The sequence below is a fragment of the Thrips palmi genome, unplaced genomic scaffold, assembly GCF_012932325.1.
Source record: "Thrips palmi isolate BJ-2018 unplaced genomic scaffold, TpBJ-2018v1 HiC_scaffold_11, whole genome shotgun sequence".
In the NCBI taxonomy this organism is placed as follows: Eukaryota; Metazoa; Arthropoda; class Insecta; order Thysanoptera; family Thripidae; genus Thrips; species Thrips palmi.
In genome coordinates, this window is record NW_023144622.1 from 7,398,892 (window position 1) to 7,420,610 (window position 21,719).

The following is a 21,719-nucleotide window of genomic DNA, read 5'->3' on the forward strand; positions in this document are numbered from 1 at the left end:
GCCTGACATTGGCACGTGGACGCCGCGACGCCGACGGCGAACTTGACATTCTTTGCGATTCCAATTAATTCTTAAAAATTGAAGGGACGCTCGCCGGCCGACAGCGGACACGCGGAAAAGGGCGGAGTTCCGTGGGCGGCGCTGCGCTGGGGCGGGGCGGGGCGGGGCGGGCCGCGGCGGGGATGAATTATGAATCGGATGATTGTCTTCTGGACTTAGCCGCTCGGTGGACGTGTGACGCCAGCGCCGGCAGCGCCGCCAGCGCTCCCCGCGGTCGACGTCGACGCCGTCACTGAATAAGCAACCCCTCCGCTCCGTTCCGACTGCGACTCCGCGACCGCCACGCCCAGGCCGCCCGGGCCACTTCGGTCACGTGAGGGACGACCCGCGACCGGAAAGCGACGGCCACGTCGCACCTGTCGCTGACGACCACGTCCTCGTCGATGACCACGCCGCCGGCAGGCCCGTCGCTCTGTCTCTCTCGCACCCTTACGCGACGCCGCGTGAGTGCGAGAGAGAGAGAGAGAGAGAGAGAGAGAGAGAGAGAGAGAGAGAGAGAGAGAGAGAGAGAGAGGCCTCGACAACGAGTAAAGGGTTTCTTACGCGCTAAACGTGTCGCAGCGCGGGACCGGTCACCACAGTGCTTCAGAAGACTGATGCATGTCCACCAGGACATCCCGGTGTCTGCCAGGCTGGGCGCGATGATGGACTGGATGACGTCGACGGCGAGCTTCCCGTCCGCCCTCAGGGCCTTCGGGGCCTTCAAGGTGTATGACGGCGGTGCAGTGAAAGGGGGCGCGGCGACGCGTCGGCGGGATGGGGCTCCAATCGAACGTCAATCGGCAGGCAACCGCGAGCGGCGGAGCGGCCCCCTCCCCTTCCTCACCAATCCGCGGCCCTCGCGGGGCGGGGCGGGGCGGGGCGGGGCGGGTGGCGGGGTGGGGGATCATCAGCAGCCGTAATGGCACGGCGCCACCGCTGCCGCCGCGGCGCACAATCACCAGCGACGCCGGCGACCCCACCGCCCCGCCCCGCCCCGCCCCGCCCCGGGCGCACCCCACCCAGCGCCGCACCCCCGCACCCCGCAGCGCCGCGGGCATCGGCGTAGCCGCGTAGCCGAGGCTTCGGCCCATCGACGCAGCGCGCAGCCACCGCGCAGCGCAGCATGGCGCACCCACTGCAGGTGTGCGTCCCGTGCGCGTTGCGCGTCCTTCCCCGCCGTTTCGTCGCTCTGTCTCTGTCGCACTCATGCTCTCACCGTGAGGGCGCGAGAGAGACAGAGCGACTGCCGGTGCAATTATTGCCAGCCTTCCGCCGTGGTGCACCGTAAGACAGGGGTTGCTGCATTGTCGGGCGCTATTTTGGCCGCCATCCGGGATCGAACCTCAGTCTGCGCTGCCCTCGGCGGACAGGGTGATCGGGATGCAGTGCGGTGGATGGGTGGGGCCTCCCGCGGCGTCCCAGGCAGCCAAGGCAGCCCCGTGTGCAGGGAGGAGGTGCGGTCATCCCTCGCCGACGGGAGGTGGGCGGGGCGGGGCGGGGTGGTGGAGGTAAGGCGAGCTCCTTCAAGAAGGTGGGAGAGTCAGTCACACACATTGCAAGAGTCGAGCGGATTTTTGTTTGACCGCCCTTCCGCCCCCACCCCGCCCCCCGCTACCCCGCGCCCCTCGGGGGGTCGGGCCGGTCGGGCCGGCGTGGTCCGCTGCTGGCTGGCTGCGCGGCCGGGCGGCCAGGCGGGCTGGCAGCAAGCATCCATCCAGTGCTGGCCTATTGTGAGCGCGGGGCCCCCGCAGCCCCCCGGTCCTCGGCGTGCCCCCTCCCCTCGGCGCTGGCCGGCTGCCTCGTCTGTGCGGCCGGACAACACGGAGGTGGCGGCGAGGCGGCGAGGCGGAGGGGGTGGTGGGGGTGGGCGGGGCGCGCGGCAGGCGGCGCGGCGTGCGGCGGCGGCGGCTGCCGCTCAGTCGAGGCGTGGAGAGTACGAGGGGCGGACACGGACGGCGACGGCACGACGTACGGAGAGGCGTAGCATCGCGTAGCAGACCGCCGCACCGCCGCAACACCGGCCAATGTTGTCATCTGTGCTTGCGAACACCGCGCGCCCGCAAACCCTGTCCAGTGAACTAGCGACGCGTCGCGACGCCAGACCGCCAGTGCGGACGGCCGGCCGGATCGCCTGCGAGCGGCACCGCCGCCTTCACAGTGCGCGAGTGATCTAGTTATGGAGTCATTGCAGTTTGTGTTGATGTTGGCGACGACGACGACGACGACCGCGACCAGTGCCACGAGAAGATAGCAACTAGTTTTTACCAAACCAAACGAATCAAAGCAAAGTAAAGTGCAGTGCAGCAAGCTGTGATTATTGTGAGTGCAACAATCGCTTCGACGCCGCCTTTGCAACTAGTTGGGATTTAAACTTTGACAACGGACTTGGCCGCTTCTCGTGGAAAAGGTGAGTAAGAGAGACACAGAGAGCATGGCTCCTTCAATTAGTGTTTCGCTTTGCTTCGCCGTTGTCCCTCCGTTTTTTTTGTCGGCATTGTGATTTTTTTCGCGAGTGTCTTGCCTGCCGATTTCTCCCGATGCCCGGCGAGACTGACGCTCCGCCACCACCGCACCGCGTAACCACCTTCAGTACCTGCGCCTCTCGCAGCGCTAAGTGCGCGTACTCGCAGTGTACTCGCAGTGACTGCCCCTCCGCCCTGCGCAGCCCTGCGCCCCGCGGCCGTTTAGCGTTTAGCGCGTCGAGGAATGCACCGCGGCGCCGCGAGGAGCGAGTTGCAGTTGGGCCGCCTGCACGCGCCGAAGGCAGCACACCGTTGCCTCTTGTTTTCAAAGCTCTCGTTTTTGCCAACCACCGCGGTTCAGGACCGATCTGTCACGCCCAGCAAATCCGCGCTCCCCCCGCCCCGCCCGCACTTGCAGTAGTGTTTTGCCGCCGTGGGACGCCCCGTGAGTGCGAGAGAGACAGAGGCACTCTCGCGGCCGTTGCGTCAGCAGGCTGCACTTTCGGCACTTTTTCGTCGCCATCGCGTGCCGATCGCGGCAACTGCGATTATTTGTTGGCAGTGGAGTGGAGTGTTCCTCCGGCCCTCCACCAATAATCGGCTCCCCGTATGTCGGCGGCCAGGCGGCCAGGCAGGCAGGCAGGCGGTGTTGTTGCAAGGCCAACAATGGGCAGGTGCACTGCAAGGCCGCCCCGCCCCGCCGCCACCCCGCCCGCCGTCCTGGCCCCGCCAGGCGGGTTCGTACAAAAATTAATTCAATTCGGCGGTCGGACCACAATTTCCCAGCCTCTTTTCGTCGCTCTGTCTCTCTCGCACCAGCTCGGTGCGCCCCGTGCGCGCGAGAGAGACAGAGCCTCGGCGTGTCTGGGCGCGCTGCTGATGCGTGCGCGTGCATGCGTGCGCACGGCGCGTCGCCGCGCCGCACGTCCACACCGGATCCGCTTTCTCTAGTCGGCTAGTCGGTTTAGGATATGGCATGGCCAGGGAAGTCGGCCAAGTCCGGCCCGTCGAGCGATTCGGCTGCCCGCGCTTCTCGCTCCGTCTCTCTCGCACTCGTGGAGTGCGCCGTCGCGGTGCGAGAGAGACGGAGCGAGGATTGGCCCGGCGCCGTCAACGGATTCCACTATTTCCGTTTTCCACCGCGGATTGGAAGACAATCGCATGGCGCTGCCCCCGCGGTCCGCGACCGTCCGCGACCCTCGGGCCGCCGTCCCTCTCGCACCACTCGGGGCGCCCCATGAGCGCGCGCGAGAGAGACAGCGGCGAAAACGACTCTCGGAATGAGCCTGCAGTTCGCTCTACTACTCTAGACCGCGATAAACTCGAACTAGAAGCGTATCATCGTCCGCACTGCACTGCTTGCATATTTGTGTCACGACGGCGCGATAGCCTCCCTGCTTCCGCCTCTAGAACACTGGGGCACTGCACTAGAATGGTGCACCACTGCACTAGAATGGTGCACCACTGCACTAGAATGTGCACCACTGCACTAGAATGGTGCACCAGGGCACTGCACTAGGGAATTCCAATCACTACATCGTGGTCCTTCCCCGGCCGCATTGGCCTCCGAAGGGAAGTCCCGGCCAAGTCGCTTCTGTCTCTCTCGCACTCGTGGGGCGCCCCGTGGCGGTGCGAGAGAGACAGAGCGACGAAACGACGATCCTTGGTAGACGAGGCAGCGGCCGGAAACGGGTTGCACTTCCCCGGGCGTTGGCAGCGGGCCGTCGGCTCGTCTCTCTCGCGCCTCGGCGGGACGCTCCACGAGTGCGAGAGAGAGGGGAGACGTCGTTTCCATGCGAAATGCGTGGCGGCGTGCGGCAGGACGCGTCGATTGTTGACGGTGCATGCAGTGTAGTGCCAGGGGCCAGGGCATGTCGGGCCGGGGCCGCTACTACGGCGCCGTGGCGGTGCCAGCGCAGAGGCTTCGCGATGACACGTCGCCGGCCCCGGTCCCATGTCGACGTGTGTGTGTTTTTATTAGTGTGTGCGCACGCGTGCCTTGCACGTCGAGGTACACGAGGTGCTGCACCCCGCGCCTCCGCTCGCCCTGGAAAGTGCGCAAGGCGGCCAAGAAGTGCGTGGGCACGGCGGCGCGGCGTCTGGCGCAGGCTGGTGCGTTCGTCGCTGTCTCTCTCGCACGCCAAGGCGACGCCCCGTGGGTGCGAGAGAGACGGCGAGGAATGCGCCCGCGAGGCGTCGCGGCGTCGCTAGCGCGCGGCGTGGGCGCGGGCCGGAGCGGCGGGGACGCCTGCATCGCGGACCTGCAACCTGCCCCCCGCGGTCCGTGCCGTGCCGTGTCCGTGCCGTGCCGTGCCGTGCCGTGCCGTGCCGTGCCGTGTCCGTGCCGTGCCGTGCCGTGTCCGTGCGGCAGGCGGCGGGGACTTCCCTGCCGGCTGTGCCGTCCCTCTCGCTCCTCCACGAGGCGTCACGTGGGTGCGAGAGAGGCAGAGCGTCGAGCGTGCTGGCGGCGCTGCATGTCGTGGTCGCGAGCCGCGCGAGCTGCGAACAATCCCCCTGCCCGTCAGCGAGTCGGTGCTGGCGGTGCGGTTTCGCCGCCCAGCTTCCCGGAATCGGGGATTCGAACCCGCGTCGTTCGCTTCCGCCCGCTAGCTCCCAGTCCCCGCGGCCGTCGGTTCCTCTGAGCGCGGCGGCGGCGGCTCTCGGCGGCGCGGCGCTGTGTTGTTTTGCAGCCGAGCGGCGCACGGCACAACAACGCGTCACGCGCCGCGGCTTCCTCGGCACAGTGTCATGTTTCTCCCCGCCGTGGACGTGGCCATTCCAAAGCCGCCGCTTTTGCGGAAACGGCCAAGGTGTTGTGTCTGGCCGCGTCGCCGCGTCGCCGCGTCGCCCGCCCTGCCGTGTCGCCATTTCCCGATTCGCCCCTTGGATTCACACACCTAGGATTATGTAGCGAGTGTCGATACCCCCTGCCCGCAGTTTGTCTATGAAGCGTGGAGAGTCTCTCGCGCGCGGGGTATGGCCGGACCGAGCCGTTGGCCGCTCCTTCCCCCGCCGGCACTGCACTGCTAGTCTGCCCGGGCTTGTTGGTCTTCGTGTCATGTTACCACACTGGGAAGCTCGTGGAGACGGCAACGCGGAGTGCTTGCTTTCCGTGCGTCATGTGTGCGTGTGTTTTCTGGTTGCAGTTGCGGCCGAATGAGTTGAAAGACTCCAACCCAACCTTCGGTGATCGGGGCCTTAGATGATCCAGATGGGGGGCCTGACCGCCGCCACCGAGCAGCAGTACAGCTTGCGCTGGAATGACTTCCACGCGAGCATACTGTCGTCCTTTCGACACCTGCGAGACGAGGAGGACTTTGTCGATGTCACGTTAGCCTGCGATGGGAGATCGTTCACCGCACACAAGGTATTTATCAAGTCTTTGCATCAACATTGGAACTTGGAGTACGAATTAATTTGTTTTCCCCCCTCCCCCAGGTGGTTCTCTCAGCATGCAGTCCCTACTTCAGGAGGCTTCTCAAAGCCAACCCCTGCAATCATCCAATTATCATTCTCAGAGATGTGCAGGAAAAGGATATGGAAGCTTTGTTAAGGTTCATGTACAATGGTGAAGTCCATGTGGGTCATGAACAATTACCAGATTTTCTCAAAACAGCTCAAACATTACAAGTCAGAGGGCTTGCTGATGTACCCAACAAAGAAAACCGAGTACCTGCAATGGTTGGTAGTTTATCTTACTTGTAACTAATATTGTGCCTAGTTCTTGGAATTTATCATTTTGTGTTGTTTCAGTTAAATGACTCGCCATGGCCCACTCCTGGTGACGAGGTGCCAAGCAGAGAATCTGCTGCTGATGGCTCTCTCTCCCCCCCTCCCTCAAAAAGAAGCAGAACAAATGAGGAAAGGCATACACCTCAGCATGATAGAGACTCTTCTCGAGACCATAGAGAGAGAGACAGGGAGAGGGAGCGAGACACTGAAAGGAGGGACCAAGAGCGAGAGCGAGACCAGGCAAGAGACCAGGATCGTGATTGCTCACCTGCTGCTCGACGAACACCTCACCATTTGCTCAATAACAGTGTAGGACCTGAGCACCATTCTCTTCTTGGCCAAGCTCTAGAGGGAGGCCCTCAGGTTTGTTATCAGTTTTTTATAAAATTTGTTTAATAGTTTTCCTAAATGTCAGTGAAATTTACCATTTCCTTTTTGTTCAGATGAAAAGTGGAGACTCAGCTCATGTTTCCTCACATTCAACGGGTGAAGACGATGAGGAAAGCAACTCTGGCAGTGACACTGGAATATCGGAGAGAGGCATTAGTGGTCTGACTGACATGGTGCGTCCCAAATCAGAACCCTCAGACTACAGTATGGAGGACAACAACGGACATGGACCTGGCAATGGTGCCTTAGGAATGGACTCACATCGATCACCTAACTTCCCCGCAGCCTTATTAGGACTTCAAGGTAAATGATTGTAAACTTTCAGCCTCTGCCATCTAATGTGCTTGTGTTGTCTGTATGTCTAAAATATTTTCATTTTTTTCTCACCAGCAGGCCTTCCTGGTCTTCTTCCAGGCCCCTCTGGACTTCATGGCAGTCAGGAAAACAACTTTGGTAAGTTTTGTTTCTTTGCCTTTTAAATTTTTTTCTCATTTTTCTGAATTTACTCTTTCTTCTACACTAGAAGCATTTCTTTTAAGAAACAGTGCTGTAGAATGCCTTTTCTCTCAATCTCTAAAAATCTTTGTTTTCCAAATGCTATGGTTTATAAATATTTTGCCTGATTTGAAGTACTTTCTTCCATTTTATTTTTTTTGGCATAGGATTCCACATTATTAGAACTACAGTATATCCATTTTAATTTTCTTTGAGCTACATACTATTACAAGTGCTTTTTTTTGTTTCCTCCCCACTTGTGATGATTTATGCTGAAAAAAACTTACACATATCAAACTACCTTTCATATCAATGCAGTATACTTGTTTCTTTCTCAACCTGAAGTTTCGTAGCAGTTCTATGTTTAAGGCCATTGTACCCACTTCTTTAAGATTGTCAGTGCCTTCTAAATTTTGTGATTGTAGTAGAGCTGAAGCTAAAAATTCATAAGTTTGCCTAGGTTTGAACTTTCTGATTTTCTGCACATTGTTTTCAATTTCTTAAAAAATCTGTGGTTCGTATTTAGCTCATTTGTTTTCAAAATGTAAACATTGGCTTTCAAGAAACAATATCATCTCATTGTGCAAGATGATAAAACAATAATAACTGTTAGTAAAAGTGAAGTAGCTTTGGTCGGCTTTTGTTTCTCTAGCTTTGTATGAATGCATGAGTATGTTCAAACGAGTGACGTACAGTGGAGCTGCAGGCTGGCCATTGAAACTAACGGCTGGCCTGGGCTTCCAGGGAACACGTGTGGGTCCATGTCTGCGCCAGGCCCCATGCCAAGTTCTCAACCATGGATGCCCGGTATTGTCGAGTACAGCTTCAGCCAAGGTGGAAGTCAGGGATCAGTGGAAGATTCGGCTCTTCATCAACCATACTTCCATCATCAGGTTTCGCGATCTCTTCAACCAAAGCCCAAGTGCCCAGAATGTGGGAAAGAATACTCAAACAACTCAAATCTAAAGCAGCATATTGCTAATGTTCACATGGAAGCACAGTATTGGGAGACTTGTCCAGTCTGTAGCAAACAGTTCAAGACAAGACAATATCTGCAGGTTCATATGCTGTCTACACATGGTATAAGACAGCGCAAGAATTTCCAAACTGGGGCGCAGTCCTTCCATTCTTCTTTGTGAAATTTGTCATCTTAGGAATCGTAGTTTTCAGGCATATTGTCTGAACCTCTTCTCGATAGTATATTATGTTGTGTAAGTTAAAATACTCGTCTTGATTGGACATTTGTATGCCTGATTGTTCGATCTTAGGATACATTTGCAAATGTTTTCCAAGGCAATGACTGTTGTAATTTTAAATTTAGACTTTTTCTACTTTGTGATATTTTGACATTGTTTCTGGTTAGTTCTTGTATTGTAGAATGCTTGTGTGGGCAAAACATGGGATTCTCATCTAGATTTGAGCAATGTTACCATTTGGAGAGCTGTAGCTCATTAAACTCCCAACTACTATGTACTATGTTTTCTTGTGCAGTCTTTTGTGTGCTGTAAGGGATTTTAAAGGCCATTATCCGATGTGGACCATTCGATTCGCACAAACTGTCAGCCTCCAACACGCACTAAGCGATGGCGGTGTGTGTTGGTGTGTTGCAGAGCGGCCGGTGTGTCCCTACTGCGAGCGAGCATACAGCTCTCCAAGCAACCTGCGACAGCACATTCGGAACGTTCATATGGAATGCTCGCGTGACCAGTGGCTGCACTGCAATGTTTGTGGAAAGCCTTGCAAGACGAAGCATTACCTCATTAATCACCAACTCCAAGCCCATGGCATCCGACAGCGACAGCAACAGTTTCCTGTGCCGGAACAACCGTTTTAATTGCTTTCAGAAATAAAATTGAATTAAGCTTTAGATATTTGACTTAAATGATGTTTTTGGTTCCATTAAGTGTTGCTTATGATCATGAGTGATTTGTTCAATATTTCTCTCACTTTTTTTTGAATGTTATTTTTCTCAAAAGAGATCCTTAAGTGATTTTAAGTTACACTTTGTGTCTAGACAGAAATATATTTTCCCATCTTTCCTTTCTTTGTAGTCTCTGTTTTACAATGAAGTTTATTTTTATCACTTGAGTTTGGATAACCATCAGTATTTGTTGTAGCTTGGTATTCGTAAGACATCATTATAATTGCTGTGTAATGTACACTATTTGTAATAGCCAAGAGATTTGGCAAGACTACTGATACTATGGTATGTGATATTTCTTGTTCCAAATTTTAAAAAAAAATATAATTACGTGTATATGTACAATTTCTGTGCATGCACTACATATTCCAATTATTCATTCAGTATTGATTGACTTGCACGGTATATTGTTCCATGCTGAAGTAGTTTTCTCTCTTCTCAGACCTTTTCTTGTCTTTTGGCTTCATTGTTGATAGAATTTTGGTGTTACAAATTTTGGTGTAACAAAGTTTTGTTGTGTTTGTGTTCTACAGTAAAATTCTTTACTGCTGTGAATTTGGAATGATGTATCTTTATTGTAAAATAATTTCTGGGTAGGTCTGATGCATAAATATTTAATGGCTATTTACAGTAATTAACTGGAAAGGAAATATTTCTGTTAGTGTTCGGGAAAAACCACTATTTGATCACAATTGGAATGGAATTTCCATGATTATCATTGAGTAACGAGAGGGACTTCAGTGGCTGCTCTGTCTTTTCAGATGCTGGTGACGGTGGAGCTTTGTGGGACACCAGGCCTAACAAGTACGAGTGTCCTCTCTGCGATCAAGTATTCTCACAAATCTTAAGCATTCGAGAACATCTTGATCAACATTATCCTCGTGACTCCCCAACGTGTCCAGCTTGTTACAAAAATTTTGCTCATCCTAACTCTGTTCGAAATCATATGCGAATGAAACACAAAGCTGTGTGGGAGCAAATGAAGTATTTAAAGTGGAGCCAGTCTATGTTCGTCCCTAGTTAAAAGGGTTTAAATTTCTTAAATTATGCGCTTCACCATTATTTTGCAGCTTCTTGCAAACATTTGAAAACCAAAGAAGTATTATTGACTGATCCTTTTTTTTTCCTTGTAAGTTTTTACAACATTTGAAAGGAAGTGATGGCTGTGGTGTTAATTTATTGTTTCCTCTAAATGTTAATGTTCGTCACATTTGAGTGGGAATTTAAAATAGTTGACCTGTGAATATAGAGTTCATAAATGTGATATGAACTACAAAAATTTTAAGTATATGATATGAAGAAATGCATCAGGCATACTGCAGATTTATATTGTGTGTAGCTGCTGTCTGTATCTTTTCCAAGTTGATAATTGGATTTGTGTCCTGAGAAATTTGATGTTTTGTATTGTAATATTTAACTTTGTAATATAAAATCAAATCCTACTTCTCTCTTGTCTTTCTTCAACCTACCGCATTCTCCAATAATTAGCATATTTGTGTGTCAGCTCAGGTTCATTTGTACACTTAGTATTTTTTTTCCATTTGCAAGTTGAAATACGGATAAAAATTGTCAACCATTACACTCACAAACACAAACTCTCGTGCACACATCACTATCAGCATAAATCATCATTTGTGTTTGTTATATTTGAAAATCTGCTGAAGAATAGCTGTTTAATATTTCCTTTATTTTCCTTCCTATTTACAGTTAATCGTCGCAGCCTGGACATGATGAGAGTACGAGCTACAGACCCCAGGCCATGCCCCAAATGTGGAAAGATCTATCGTTCTGCGCATACATTGCGCACACATCTAGAAGACAAACATACAGTGTGCCCTGGATACCGTTGTGTTCTTTGTGGCACTGTTGCCAAGTCTCGAAATTCACTTCACTCTCACATGAGCCGACAACATCGTGGTATTTCTACAAAGGATTTACCAGTTCTTCCCATGCCCTCTCCATTCGATCCAGAACTGGCATCCCGACTGCTGGCTAAGGCTGGTGTCAAGGTCACTGCAGCTGAACTTCGAGCTAGAAGTTCTCCTACTGGTCCCCCAAGAAGGTATGTTACCTAATGTAACTAATATCTTTTCATCATTGGCAATTTGTAAAATAACTATTGTACTAATCTTCATTTTTCAATCACTTTTTGTAGGTCTGACATGCGTTTGGACTTGAAGCTGGAAAACAACATGAACAACATGAGGTTTCCAGGGGCACCTTCTGAAACAGGGAGCAGCATAGGGCGTGGTGATGACATGGACGACCCAGAGGATCTCACTGTGCCTACGCACAGATTTGGTGGCGTCGACATAACAGCAGTTAGTCCCCCCTTAAATAACATTAATAGTCATCACCTAGACCGAGAACGGGACAGGGACAGAGATAGAGACAGAGAGCGAGACCGCGACAGGGGCGGTGGCCAAGCAACAATAACGAAGATTGGACCACCCTCCTCTCCGCGACACCACCCGCCTCCGGGCGCTACCATGTCTCAGCACCACCAGATGCATGGAGCGGTCCTGGCTGCCAAGTCAATGGACTCTGTGAGAAATCGGGGAGGTGTTCAAGACGCTCCCACTGGACCTCCTGGACCTCCAGGGCTCATGGGCAGCAGCGCCATCCTGGACGCCTACCTGCAAATGATTGCAGAAAGTCAAGGACTGAACATGAACAGCGAACAGGCAGCACACGCTGCGGCAATCGCAGCCCACGCTCATGCTGCCAAACTGTCTGCTGAACTCCGCAACAAAAACAACAATGAAGTTGATGTTGATCGGAAAATGATGCCAGGTGATCCAGGCGAGTCATCCGCTGGGGAGGAGGAAGAGGGCTTCAGTGAGGACGAACCGGAGCCTATAACAGCAGAATAAGTGTGACTCTGTATTTTTATGGAGTAATCCATGACTTAATTGTTTTAGTTAGCTGGATTACTGAACCAAAGACAGCTTTTGTGAAATATTGAACATTTTTTTTTTTCAAATTCAGTCTAGTGAAGTGTGCCAGTTTCTACTGGAGTATTCAGGGTATTGTTGCTTGAGATTCCATCCGACTTCTCCATCTTATGCTGCCCACTAGGTTCCTATGGGCTGTGGTTTTACTGCAGTTCACAGTAGGTGTGTTATACTGTTGTGGAGTTAATAGTATTTATTGTGACGCATAATGTAAGCGCCACTCTGTTAGGTTCTGATGTTGTTAAACTTTGTTGTTTTTTCTGTCCTTTCTACCTTCCTATTGGATGGTTAAGAATTCAAGTTTCTTTTAAGGATTTTTGTTTAAAAATCTTTCTTTTAAATTTATGTGCCTTCCTATTGGTACATGCATGATAACAGTACAACTATGCAACAAACCTCAGGGTTCGAAGATATTCTTGATATTGCGTCTATGATATATCAATCCACTCAGGTTGGTTTTGATGCAAACCTGTGTCAAACCACTCAATTTCAGTACAATATGTGAAATACTGGTATTTATTTATAAAGTAAAATGGATATGTTCTGGTTGCTATCTGCAATTACAGTCATACTGGTACATAACATAGATTAGGTTTTGTATCATTATTGTTGTATAGTTTAAAAACCATATGTATGTTCACTTTCACAATACATACTTATGAATGTGTTACATCCTCAAGTACAAAGAATATAAACCGGGTCAGAAGTAGAAATAGTTAGTTGGTCAGTGTCATGAATAGCTGTGCACTTTTGCACTTATTTTATTTTATGGGAGAGGCTCATTCCCTTTATTAACTACCTCAGTGTGGATGCAGACAGGGTGGAGCATTTTTGCTCCAATATTTATGCAAACTTTGCATCTTTGCAGAACACTCCTGAAGGAAGTTTGTCCTCAGGAGTGTGGCAGTTCTTACCCTTCTCCTTGAAGCATTTTAACAAGTGAGAACACTTCTTTTCAGTAATCCGGAAACCTCTTATCTTGAGAACCATTTTTCAACTGGGCATGTCATTGTGCCTTGTATTAAATTTTCTAATAGCTTAGGGTGGAGAATGGTAAGAAGTTGCATTTCTATATATCATTTCATACGGGTAAATGCATTCCACACATACTGTTCTCATAGTTGTAGTCAGAGCGCTTCCGAGGGATGTGATCCCATATTCCGTTCTACCTCATTCATAACATAATGTGATGTAAAGAGTCTCTCCTGTACCATTTTCTAGTGGAGTATTAACCTGTGATTTTACAGGTAAAAGGCGTGTGATACTCCTCCTGCTCAAATCACCCACCCATATACTGATACAGTTATTGAGTCCCATTCACGTTATATATTTTTATATATACTTGTTCTTTTTTTAGTTTGCTCATTTTGTAGCTGTTCATTCCTGTAATTTGCTGCGTACCTGTCTCTCATGTCATCTTGCATCCTACAAATATTTTTCAGACCAAACCTAACTCCTTATTTGTGAGAGCCTACTGGAGGGTAGGTTTTACGGCAGCTTCTTGCTGTTTTCTACAGTTACAAATTTCTGCGTAATGTTATATTGTCCATATCAATGTACTTCAGTCAGAGATTATTTCACACTTGTACCATAGTCAGGTATTATCTTGCATACATCCTTTGTAGCATAAAGCACTACCAATCAAAACTGTTCTGTGATTTGTTATTCAAAACATTATGACTTTATGATAATTGTTTACTTTACCTATCTAATGGGTGCATTTAGAAGCTATGTCAATAACAGGGCAGCATTAAGAACCATTATAAGAAACGGGTCATTTTTCTTGATTTGAATGAGTGGTTAGAAAGTTGTGTGCTGAATTCAGTACACACATTTTCTGAGGTAAAATCCAAGTCTAATGGAGCAATCCAGCTAGGATGGGAGTTAAAGGTGTTCTTGTCATTGTGTTAATAGAATGTGACATTAGGACTGTTGTTGTTGTTGTTTTATTATTAATTTGTTGAGAGCCATCACAGCATGAAGCTGTGCTTCACAAAATTTGCTTGTAATGTAAATGTTAATGTGAATGTCTGCTGTGCTTGGTTTGCAAAGGTTGCCAGAGTTACTTGTGCTTTCTGAAAATGTTTTGTATAGATGGCATCGAGAGGGTGCTCCCATGTGTTTATGTATGATGGTTTTATTATGAGTAAATCAGAGATAATATATGTATATACAAATAAAATTGGAATATGGTTGATTGATATAAAAAAAATAAGTTCGTTAGTTGTTCTAGTGTCAGAGAGTAGCTTTGTTGCCACTGTAGATAAGTCGATGTTAGTGAAAAGAAAAACGAAATTCAAAGTGGATCGTGGCACTATAGTCGTCCATAGGTCTGTGGTGCCCAGTTATTTAGTTCTAGTGCATGTTGCATTATGGGGTAAATCTCTTATTGTTATTAATGCAATCTTTTGTTCTTTTATTTTGATTTAGGGGTATGTTGCCAATTTAACACTCAACCCGCCATAGTCTTTTTGGTAATTTTTATACCCCTAGTGAACACCACAACGTAAGGGCTTTGACTTGAGTAGGAAGACTCTCTGAAGTATAAAATTGTTGCAAGCTTATTTATTATACATATACAGCATTATAGAAAGTACTGAGTGCCATACTGACCATTTACCTGTAAGAGAAACATCCAAGTGTGTCTCAATGCTGTGTTAAAAACTTGCTCTTGGAAAGCTTTGGTTAGGTAATCTTCAAAATGAAAAATGGTTCCTATAGGTTGCCTGCGGTTCCTCAACAATTTTTTGAAACTTTTGTATTTTATTTTTTTAAAAAGTATCCGGCAGGATTTTAGAAGTAACCACTAAAACATTCTGATGTTGGTTGTTGTTGAGGATCTGGGTGCCTTCAAAAATTTAATGCTAATAGAGCACTTGCATTTATTAGTCCTCATATTGCATGATGGTAATTAAGGCTGAAATGTGGCACATTACGGGTATTTTCATGATTCTATTGTAATGTTCGGATTTTCACCTAAGAAATGAATGGAATCATCTAATGCTTGATGGAAAGGTTTACTGTTGTCTTTAATCCATTTGAAACAATAGGAAATGTGTATGGGTAGTGATTGTTTACTGCTGTGTATACAGACAGACACTTGCCTGCTTTTACAGGTGTTCACAGTTCCTATCTTGTACCCTATTGACAAATCATAAGCATAGAAATTTTTTATAGATTATGATGTAGACAAATGTAAATGCAACTGTTGCGCAAATGCAGTGGATAAGGTAACATTTTTCATTACATATTTTTCCATTACCTGCCTGGGTTTCTATATTTCTTGGAGCAATTGGTTTTGTCCTGTAGTTTGTACTGCATTAGGTTTAATTTGACTTTTGTTTCCATTGTGTTCATAATTTGATGGCTAGGAGTATCTTTTAATTTTTGTATATGTCAGGTATATACTAAGATTTGTACAAATAATAGTCATTGAAATTGTTGCCATCAAAACATACTACCTCAAACTTGTATATTTTGATATTCATTAACACTGCAACATTTTGTTTTATTTCTCAAGAAGGAAATATTTCAAGGTGCTGTATTCTGTTTCCAAATATGTTTGAAATTATTTTGTTTCTTTGTAATTAGTTCATGGTTTTCAGCCACATATTTTGTATTTTATGTGTGGCTTGTTGTTCTACTTACATTGTCATTTCATTCAGTTGTGGTGTTAAGAAGGCTTTAATTTATTGTGTTTTAGCGCATTCTAGTGTGCAGTTGGAAAATTTCTGACTGTGATTTTTCCCTCTGTACCCTTTAATGTGTTCAAGTGTTCAATCAAGGAACTAACATTAAACAGTAAAATTTTCATTTAATGTGCTCTTGATTCTTTTCCCTTATTTGAATAAAGACAATTTTATGATGTAAATGTGTTGAAATTTTGATTTATTTTTTTTCTATTGCCTGTTACTGGTTTGTGAAAGACCATTACTTCGAACAATTGGAAAACAACTGGGCACAGTGTGTTGTGACTGTTGCATATTTAAATGACTTGCATTAGGTTTTGTATTATGGTAGGACGATTCAAATTGGCATGTAGTTTTGTTTGCAATTTGCACTGTAGGCAATCACTACACATGCTTCAGTTTTCAATGATTTGTTGATAGCTCTGTGGAAAAGTAAATACAGGAGTGTAACTAAAATACGAGTTCCCTCAAATTTTTCGAACAGACATTTTTATGTTGTGGACAAAGCAAAAGTTATTTTTCAAACAGAATGCAGCTAAATTAAAAGTAGGTCTTGACTACTGAAAGAATGTTTAGGAGTCTTTATCACTTCTATGTGATTCAGAAAGGCATGCAAAATGTTTTGTATGACACTTGTAAATAAGGAAGACTGACAGATAATGCTGTTGTTTTCATGACAAACTAAAGTTATGCACTCAAAACACAACTGAAAAAATTGTCCATGGTTGTAATGTTATTATACCGTTGTTGTTTTACCTTGCAAGCATGTTTGGCTGCCTTCATTATGTGTGTGTGATAAATTCAAAGTCAGTTAGTGGAAAACACACCGTTTTGTTTCTCCAATATTAGGTATAGATAGGACATTATTGGCCTTGTGATATTGTTAGAAGATTGACCGATTTACATATAATTTTGAGAATTATCGTAAGTACATGGTACGTGCATCAGCGCTTTTCTGCTCTCACACTGTGCTGGCTGTCATTTTATAATAATACTAAAGAAGAAATGGTAGGATCCAATAGTTTGTATATATCTATATAAAATATTAATAAACGATTAAAATTTATGTAACAAATAAAAAACATTTGCCCTGCAACAAGAAACCTGTTATGCTTCCTTTGAACCTTAGTCCAAAATTTCTACATTACATATGACACTTCTGATATTCTCTCTTGAGTCTTACACTTAAAATCTCAAACCCTTTCACAGATCTACAATCACCATCAATTAGCAACAATACTTACAATTTTTACAGAAAAATACCAAAAGGGGTGTATAGTATTACTGCCAGTTGTGCATACTATTCGCACCACAGTTTCCAAACTGCCAATAGTGGGCCTCTTCTGCTGTTTGTCTGCTGTCTGCTGCAGAGATCGGAAGATAAGGTTAAAGTCCGGGTTGACTCGAGTTGAGTTTATTTTGACACAAACATTTAAGTGAATTACTGTTACAGTATATCGTTTCCACATAGGTTGAATCATAGTTCGGTCTTAGTGCATATTTAACTATCAGCATCTGTCTGTCATCATTAGAGGAAAATTTTTGATTTTACCTATCAATTTTGTCTGCTAAGTTCACTAAACTTGCAGTGATGCTCTGAGTCTGATAGTTTCATCATTCATGATTAGTTATCTTATGAGCTCTTAACAAAATCGTAAGTTGAGTTCGGTCCAGTCCAGAGTGTCAGTTCTAATCAAACCATTGGCAAACATAGTCACTTGAGGTTAACTTCTTTCATAGATTCAACATGAATGTTCGGGGTGTCAATGCTGCTAAAAGCATTTTAAGAAATAGAAGCAGCTCAAGCAAATTTGGTGCATTCACCAGCAGCCAGTTGCACTCAACAGCAAGTGCAGCTCTTCCTCTGAAATCTTATGAGGAGGTTCAGATCCCTGTTCCTTGGGGGCATATCTCAGGCAAGTTGACTCAAATCTACCAAAGAGTGTCCTTCCTTTTGCCACTTTTCAACAGATTCTATTTTTCTTACAGGTAAATGGTGGGGACGTAGAGATGTGACCCCTGTCCTTGGCTTGCATGGATTTGAAGACAATGCCGGAACATATGATGGTCTGGCTTCGCTGTTGGATGTGCCGGGCTTCCTTGCGTTAGATGCTCCAGGCCATGGAAAATCTTCACATGCACCATGCGGGATGGCTTACACCTTCATTGATTTCGTCATTGCTTTGCGGCGTGTGGTCCAACATTATGGATGGTCGAAACTATCTATCATAGGGCACTCCTTTGGTAGTGCTACGACCCACATTTATTCTTCTCTGTACCCATCGAATGTAGACAAATTTGTAAGTTTGGACTGTGCAAGGACCTTAATGGCTCTTTATCCCACTAGAGGAAAGTATGGTCTGTCACTTCTTAAAAAGATAAGCGAAGTTACAATCAAGGCTGATCGAGATGTAGGTAAGGACCCTCCAGCATACACTTATGAAAATATGGTGGATGCATTTTGCAAGGCAACCCAGGACTCGGTAGAGAAGGAGCATGCAGGACCTCTGCTTCAGAGGGGTTCAATGGCACACCCTCAGCAACCTCAAAACTTTTACTTCAGCAGGGATTCTAAACTCAGATATGGTGACTTTTGTCGTCCTAATCTTGAAACTTTACAAGAATCGGCTAAAAATATCAAGTGCCATGTGTTGACTGTTCTGGGCACCCAAGGATTTGTAAATGTGCTTTCTGATGCCGATGCAGGCAAAGCGTATTTCCATCTAGAGAAGCTGGTAGAAAAGTCTGCAGCAAGTTATAGTAGAGTTAATGTTGAAGGAACTCATCATGTACACCTCAATAACCCTGAAAGAGTTGCCCCACACATCAATAAGTTTTTGGCTCAATAATTGTGTCAATTTATAGAAAAAATTTGTAAATATTTTTGCTATTGGCAACTGCTTTGCTTAAAAATATGTGATATAATTTACTTATACTTGTATAGTATTTTTGTATGGCTGGCAAGGTATTACTATTTTGAAGTATTAATAAATAAAACTGTCAGTAATTTAATAAAAAGTATATAATGTGTTTGTTTTGATCTTTTTGAAACCTCCATGAAAACCCGCACACACAGTCAATCAGGTGGGGTGTCCAAAATACCGGAAATACGTCGGAAAGACGAGCAAGGCTTTAGCGCCTGCGAGGTAGGCCACCCACCCGTCCCGCAGTACACCGGAGTGGAGACGGTGGCCTACCCCGCCCCTGTGAAGACGACAGGGGCAAGGTAGGCCAGCGTCTCCACACCAGTGTGTTGCGGGACGGGTGGGTGGCCTACCTCGCAGGCGCTCCAGTCCGCGTGCTGCGCGCGTGGCGGTGCGCCAAACCCAAGGGCAGCACAGCCTTCTTGTGCGGCCACAAGCAATGAAACACTAGCAGGCTCTAGAGGAGCTCTATAGACCGCCCGAAAGTAATGTAGTTCTCTAGCCCGAGCAAGGGATGATGGCAGGAGTGCCACATCCACAACACGATGATGAGCTCGAATTGGTTTGGCCTCGACATCTGGGATCCGTGCCATTCGGAGAGCAGCGTGTCACTCTCACAACGCTCTTAAGGAGTGTCCCATGAACGAGAGAGAGAGAAACGACTCTTCTTAATCGCTCGCGGGGCGCCGTGCGGGTAGGCGACCCATCGTGCTCTCGGCCTTATTCTGGGAGGGCAGAGCAGCCGGGAGGACGCGCGGCTGCACTGTATCCACACACACACACACACACACAGCCACCCGGTTTCGACTTTATTCCCCGCGATGCTGGCAAGCTTTCTTTACACTGTTGTTGTTTGCGCGCGGACGATTTTTCCTCTTCTCCCCCTCGCCTGCCTGGGCCGCTGCGCCTCTCTTTTGGCCCCTTTTGGGTTGTTTGAACACCCGTGACTGTGCGCGGCTTATGAATAAATCGTCCTGCCCTGCTGCCCTGCCACTTACACATTCACGTGAGCTTGCTTCGGGTTGCTGGGGGGGGGGGACCCCGCCCGGGCTGCCTTGTTCCATCACTGCAAGGCGTAACATTCCGTGACGGCGTGCCGCGGCCGCGCATCCCGCAGCGGTGCCTCGTCTTTCTGTCTCTCTCGCACGCGTGGGGTCGCCTCGCGAGTGCGAGGGAGACAGAGAGACGGAGGCACTGTTCGGAATAAGCCTGCTGGGACTGGCTGCCTGGCCTGCCTGCCTGGCCCGGACGCGCGGCGCCGCGCCCTGTCGGCTTTCCCTTCATCCCCTTCCCGACGAGGAGCGCGGCGCGGCAGTGCGGCGGCCTTGACGGCGTGCTCGGGGTGCTGGCGGTGCTGGTGGTGCCCCGCCGAGGTGTGCACCTCCGGCTTTGCGCCCTTTGAGCCTTATTTCTTATTTTTATGTCCGCGACGAGCCGCGGATTCGCGCGAGCCTGCCGTGTCCATGCAGCGGCACGGCACGGCACGGCGTGGCGGCCGTGGCCCGGATCCGGACGTAGTAAGAGCAGCGTGACTTTTTGGGGTGGGGGGCGGGCGGGGCGGGCGGGCGGGGGGCGGGGGGGCCGTAGGGGCGGGGGCGGGGCGGGGCGGGGCGGGGCGTAGGGGCGGGGCGCTGCGACGTGATGCGCACCCCTCCCCGCCCCGCCCCTGTACGCGCGCCACTACTGTACCGCCTCTTCTGTCTCTCTCGCCCTTTCGCCCCCTAGCCCAGTCCCCTCCCCCTCGCCGAGCCCAAGCTGCTTCGCCCGCTTCGCCCGCTTCGCCCGCTTCGCCCGCTTCGCCCGCTTCGCCACCCCGGGGCTGGCATGCTGGCATCGCATCGCGCCGCATCGCGCCGCCGGAGCGACTAGCACGACTAGCTGGAGCAGTCTCCGTCACACTGGGGCGGAGAGCGGAGAGCGGGACTAGCGGGGCGGCAGAGGAGGCCGGGCGGGGGCGGGGCGGGGGCGGGTCGGGGGCGGGGAGAGTCGGAGAGCGAACCCCTCCAGGCTCTCCAGCCCTCCAGCCTCCAGCACCGCCAGGCGGGCTGGGCCAGGCAGGCCGGGCTGGCTGGGCCCAGGGCAGGGGGTGGCCCAGCGGCGCCCAGCGGCGCCCAGCGACGAGGAGCGAACAGCCCCGCGTGGAACAGGTTGGGGAGGGGGCCATGACGTCACGGCCGCCATGGCAACGCGACGGCCGGAGCGGGCGGAGGGCCGAACTGCAGTGTTAGCTGGTAGCCGCTAGGTGACTCCGGCGGCGCTGGCGGCGCTAGCAGCGCTCTGCGCGCTACGGGGCCTCGACTGCCGCGCTGCCGCCTGCCCCGGCCTAGTGGCGCTGTGCTGGCGCTGTGCTGGCGCTGTGCGCGCAGTGAGGGGGGAGCGGAGGGGGCGGTGGGGGTTGGCGGGCGCCAGGCGGTGGGGGTGGAGAGCGCGGCGCGGGGAACGGGGCGGTGTAGGGGGCGGCGCAGGGGGCGGTAGTGGGTGGTGGGGAGCGAGGCGGGGCGGAGGTCTGGGGCTGCCAGGGCTCCACGGGTAAAAATCAATTTAGAACGCAGTCGGTAGTGTGCGGTTCAAGGGAGCGGTGTGGGAGTGGTGCGGGTCGGGTTGGGGCCACCGCGCTGCGGGTTGGACCCTGGCGCGCGAGCGCGGAGCACCGCGGAGCACAGCGCTGCACAGCGGGGCGAGGCCACGCGAGGCTGGTGTGGTTCGGTCGGTCTGGGGCTGCCTCGAGGGGCTGGCCGAGGGGCCGACGGCGAAGGCTCGGCCCAGGGCTCGGCCCAGGGCTCGGCCCGGCAGCAGTGGAGGTCCTCGTCGTCCTCGTCGTCCTCGGCGTGGTGCGGACTGCGGACTGCGGCAGGCGTGCTGGGCCCGGACCATGGCCGAGGAGGACGCCGCCAGCGTGCCCGAAATAGCGGGGCACCACAGCGACGATCCCCGGTAGTGCTACGCGTGCTACGCGTGTCGAGTGCGCGTGCGTGGCGCGTGCGTGGCGTGTGGCGTGCGTGTCGCGAGCGTGGGTGCGGTGGCCGTGCCGCCATGTGACGGCGAGGATGGGTGCCGACCGACGTCCCGGACCGCCCTGCGCGCCCTGCGGACTCGGTGGCCTCGCCGGC

The 21,719-nt window shown here is 50.1% G+C and overlaps 2 protein-coding genes across 12 annotated transcripts; both read left to right on the top strand.

The window, feature by feature from the left end:
• The first annotated feature begins 1,960 nt into the window (after window positions 1-1,960).
• Window positions 1,961-15,877, top strand: LOC117639804 (protein abrupt). 9 transcript variants are annotated; one of them, XM_034375725.1, is made up of 8 exons: window positions 1,961-2,449; window positions 5,651-5,871; window positions 5,943-6,185; window positions 6,258-6,599; window positions 6,680-6,929; window positions 7,017-7,079; window positions 10,750-11,104; window positions 11,198-15,877. In XM_034375725.1, exons 2-8 carry the CDS (start codon window positions 5,707-5,709, stop codon window positions 11,913-11,915), a joined length of 2,136 nt encoding a protein of 711 aa, XP_034231616.1. In that variant the 5' UTR covers window positions 1,961-2,449; window positions 5,651-5,706; the 3' UTR covers window positions 11,916-15,877. The 9 variants fall into 9 exon arrangements, with proteins under 9 accessions (XP_034231616.1, XP_034231618.1, XP_034231621.1 ...); XM_034375727.1 differs by having other exon boundaries at window positions 7,020-7,079; XM_034375726.1 differs by lacking the exon at window positions 1,961-2,449 and adding an exon at window positions 5,297-5,314.
• Window positions 15,878-16,982: 1,105 nt separating this feature from the next.
• On the top strand, window positions 16,983-18,715 carry LOC117639806 (probable serine hydrolase). Of its 3 annotated transcripts, XM_034375736.1 has the most exons (4): window positions 16,983-17,070; window positions 17,157-17,339; window positions 17,426-17,601; window positions 17,675-18,715. In XM_034375736.1, the coding sequence occupies exons 3-4, from the start codon at window positions 17,433-17,435 to the stop codon at window positions 18,532-18,534; spliced, it is 1,029 nt and encodes a 342-aa protein (XP_034231627.1). In that variant the 5' UTR covers window positions 16,983-17,070; window positions 17,157-17,339; window positions 17,426-17,432; the 3' UTR covers window positions 18,535-18,715. The 3 variants fall into 3 exon arrangements, with proteins under 3 accessions (XP_034231627.1, XP_034231626.1, XP_034231625.1); XM_034375734.1 differs by having other exon boundaries at window positions 17,061-17,339; XM_034375735.1 differs by having other exon boundaries at window positions 17,060-17,601.
• Window positions 18,716-21,719: the final 3,004 nt, after the last annotated feature.